At 34.1% G+C, this 2,202-nt stretch overlaps 1 protein-coding gene across 1 annotated transcript in view; it reads left to right on the top strand.

The window, feature by feature from the left end:
* The first annotated feature begins 519 nt into the window (after nucleotides 1-519).
* The window catches only part of LOC106297074 (probable LRR receptor-like serine/threonine-protein kinase At1g51860), a 9,394-nt gene continuing 7,711 nt past the window's right edge, over nucleotides 520-2,202 (top strand). Inside the window, exons 1-2 of the mRNA XM_013733357.1 lie at nucleotides 520-729; nucleotides 814-1,351. Coding sequence (XP_013588811.1) covers nucleotides 648-729; nucleotides 814-1,351 — 620 coding nt within the window. The 5' untranslated portion in view covers nucleotides 520-647. The remainder of the gene's footprint in view (nucleotides 730-813; nucleotides 1,352-2,202) is intronic.

Raw genomic sequence — 2,202 nt, 5'->3', positions numbered from 1 at the left:
TTAATTGGCAAAATACTTGCGCAATCGCGTTTAAAACACCATTCCGGCTCTTCACAGAATTTGCTGGTCTTGGATAATTGCACGTCTTGAATCTAGGATCCACTATTTAGAATCCTTGTGTTGTTTGTGTAAAATCTAGGATCTACTATTTATTGTGAACGAAAGGTAACAAACACATACACCAAAGTCCAGTCTCAATGGTGGAAGTTCTATAAGCGAAATTAGATACGCCAACAATTATATAATTGAAGTCAGCTCTTTGTTATTGTAGGCATAGCTAACGACGAGGTCACATATCACAATTGCCACAATTGACTCGTTCGTTTGAAATCACTCTATTAATATAATTTTGAAACCTAGTGGCCTGACGCCATAAACAATGTCGTAGGCAAGTAAGGGTAGTAATGTTACAATCACCTGATATAATCTAATGTTGAAGATTTTGCACAAAGTTGACCAATATATATGTTATCTCAGTTTCTTGCTAATTTGTAGGAATGAACAATCACCTGACATAATCTAATAATGTTGAAGACTTTGCACAAAGTTGACCAATATATATGTTATCTCAGTTTCTTGCTAATTTATAGCAATGAACAATATGAATAATACTGTCCTCTGAATCTAATTCACCTATTCAAGAAGAAATGAGGTTTCTTGATTGGTTTCTTCTTCTCTTCATCTTCGCTTTTACCATTCCGAGATCAGTTGAAGCTCAAAACCAAGCAGGTTCTTGAAAACTAGATGATGTTTTTTTATTACTCATTTGAAAGTTTTTTATTTGCTTATATTTATGGTGTTGGTCATGAATAGGATTCATCAGCTTGGATTGTGGATTGGTTCCAGAGAACACAACTTATGTGGAGAATACGATCAATATAACGTACAAATCAGATGCGGATTACATTGATAGTGGATCTGTGGGGAAGATAAAAGATGCCTACACGACTCAGTTTCAGCGACAACTTTGGTCGTTGAGAAGCTTCCCTGATGGTAAAAGAAACTGCTACAACGTCAACGTCACAGCGAACAGCAAATATCTGATCAGAGGAAGCTTTGTGTATGGGAACTATGACGGCCTGAATCAACTCCCTAGCTTTGATCTTCATATTGGTCCTAACAAATGGTCTTCTGTTACAATAGAAGGAGTAGCAAATTTTTCAATGACCGAGATCATCCATGTCGTAACGCAAGAACGTCTTCAAGTTTGTCTTGTTAAGACAGGACCAACGACACCGTTCATCTCGTCTCTTGAACTTCGTCCGTTGCCTAACCAGAGTTACGTCACAGAAACCGGGTCTTTGACGCGTTTCGCCAGAGTATTCTTTTCAACCAGTTCAAGCGTCATCAGGTTACAAAAAACAATTTTTTTACACAATTTTCTAAAAACAGTTTAGGCGACGGTTAAGCGCACCGATTTCATGTTTTATAATTTATACTACTTTATGCGGATTTTAATAAATCGGATACATAATAGCGTACGTTATAGACAAATATTATGACATCGACACGAATGGTTAGACGGCGTTTGATTTATTTGTGAAATAAGTTTATATTTCTCTACTATCGTCGGTCCGCCCTACAGACGGGATAATATTTTGAAAATAATGAAAATAGTTAGAGTAAATATTCAATATAAATTGTTATATTTTAAAATATACATATTAGTTAAATTATGTATATGTTATTGTATTTGGAGACTAAATATACCATGGTGTCTTGATAAATATTTTTTTTATGATGCCATCACATCATTTTTGGTAATTTTATGGAGTTGGATGAATCTAAATAGTATCGTCAGGAAATAGACGAACTTGTAATTATAAATTAAGTAAACATTTATGAGTAAAATTTATTATTAGGTCGGTTAATTATTAGTCGTGTAAACCGAAAACAATAATATTAAAATATCGTAGCTTGACATGTTGGGTAGCTTAAATTTGATATAAACCAATCAACGATGCACTGGTGGGGAAAGATATGGTTGCATGGCAATTCGTTGAATTCTCTTTGCTTACAATATTGTTAATGCATACAACGCAGAGTTCATATTCTTTTTAGGTGTGAGTGTCCTAATATATACATCTGAATCAATAATTACACAATATTTCTGAATATTATATGCACCTCATAAGTTATTATATGATAATAACTTCCATAACCACGGCATAAGTACCCAATTAAGAGTAAAATATAAGCTAA

The sequence above is a fragment of the Brassica oleracea genome, chromosome C6 (genome assembly GCF_000695525.1).
Source record: "Brassica oleracea var. oleracea cultivar TO1000 chromosome C6, BOL, whole genome shotgun sequence".
NCBI classification, from domain to species: Eukaryota; Viridiplantae; Streptophyta; class Magnoliopsida; order Brassicales; family Brassicaceae; genus Brassica; species Brassica oleracea.
This window is presented reverse-complemented; position numbering and strand designations above follow the sequence as displayed.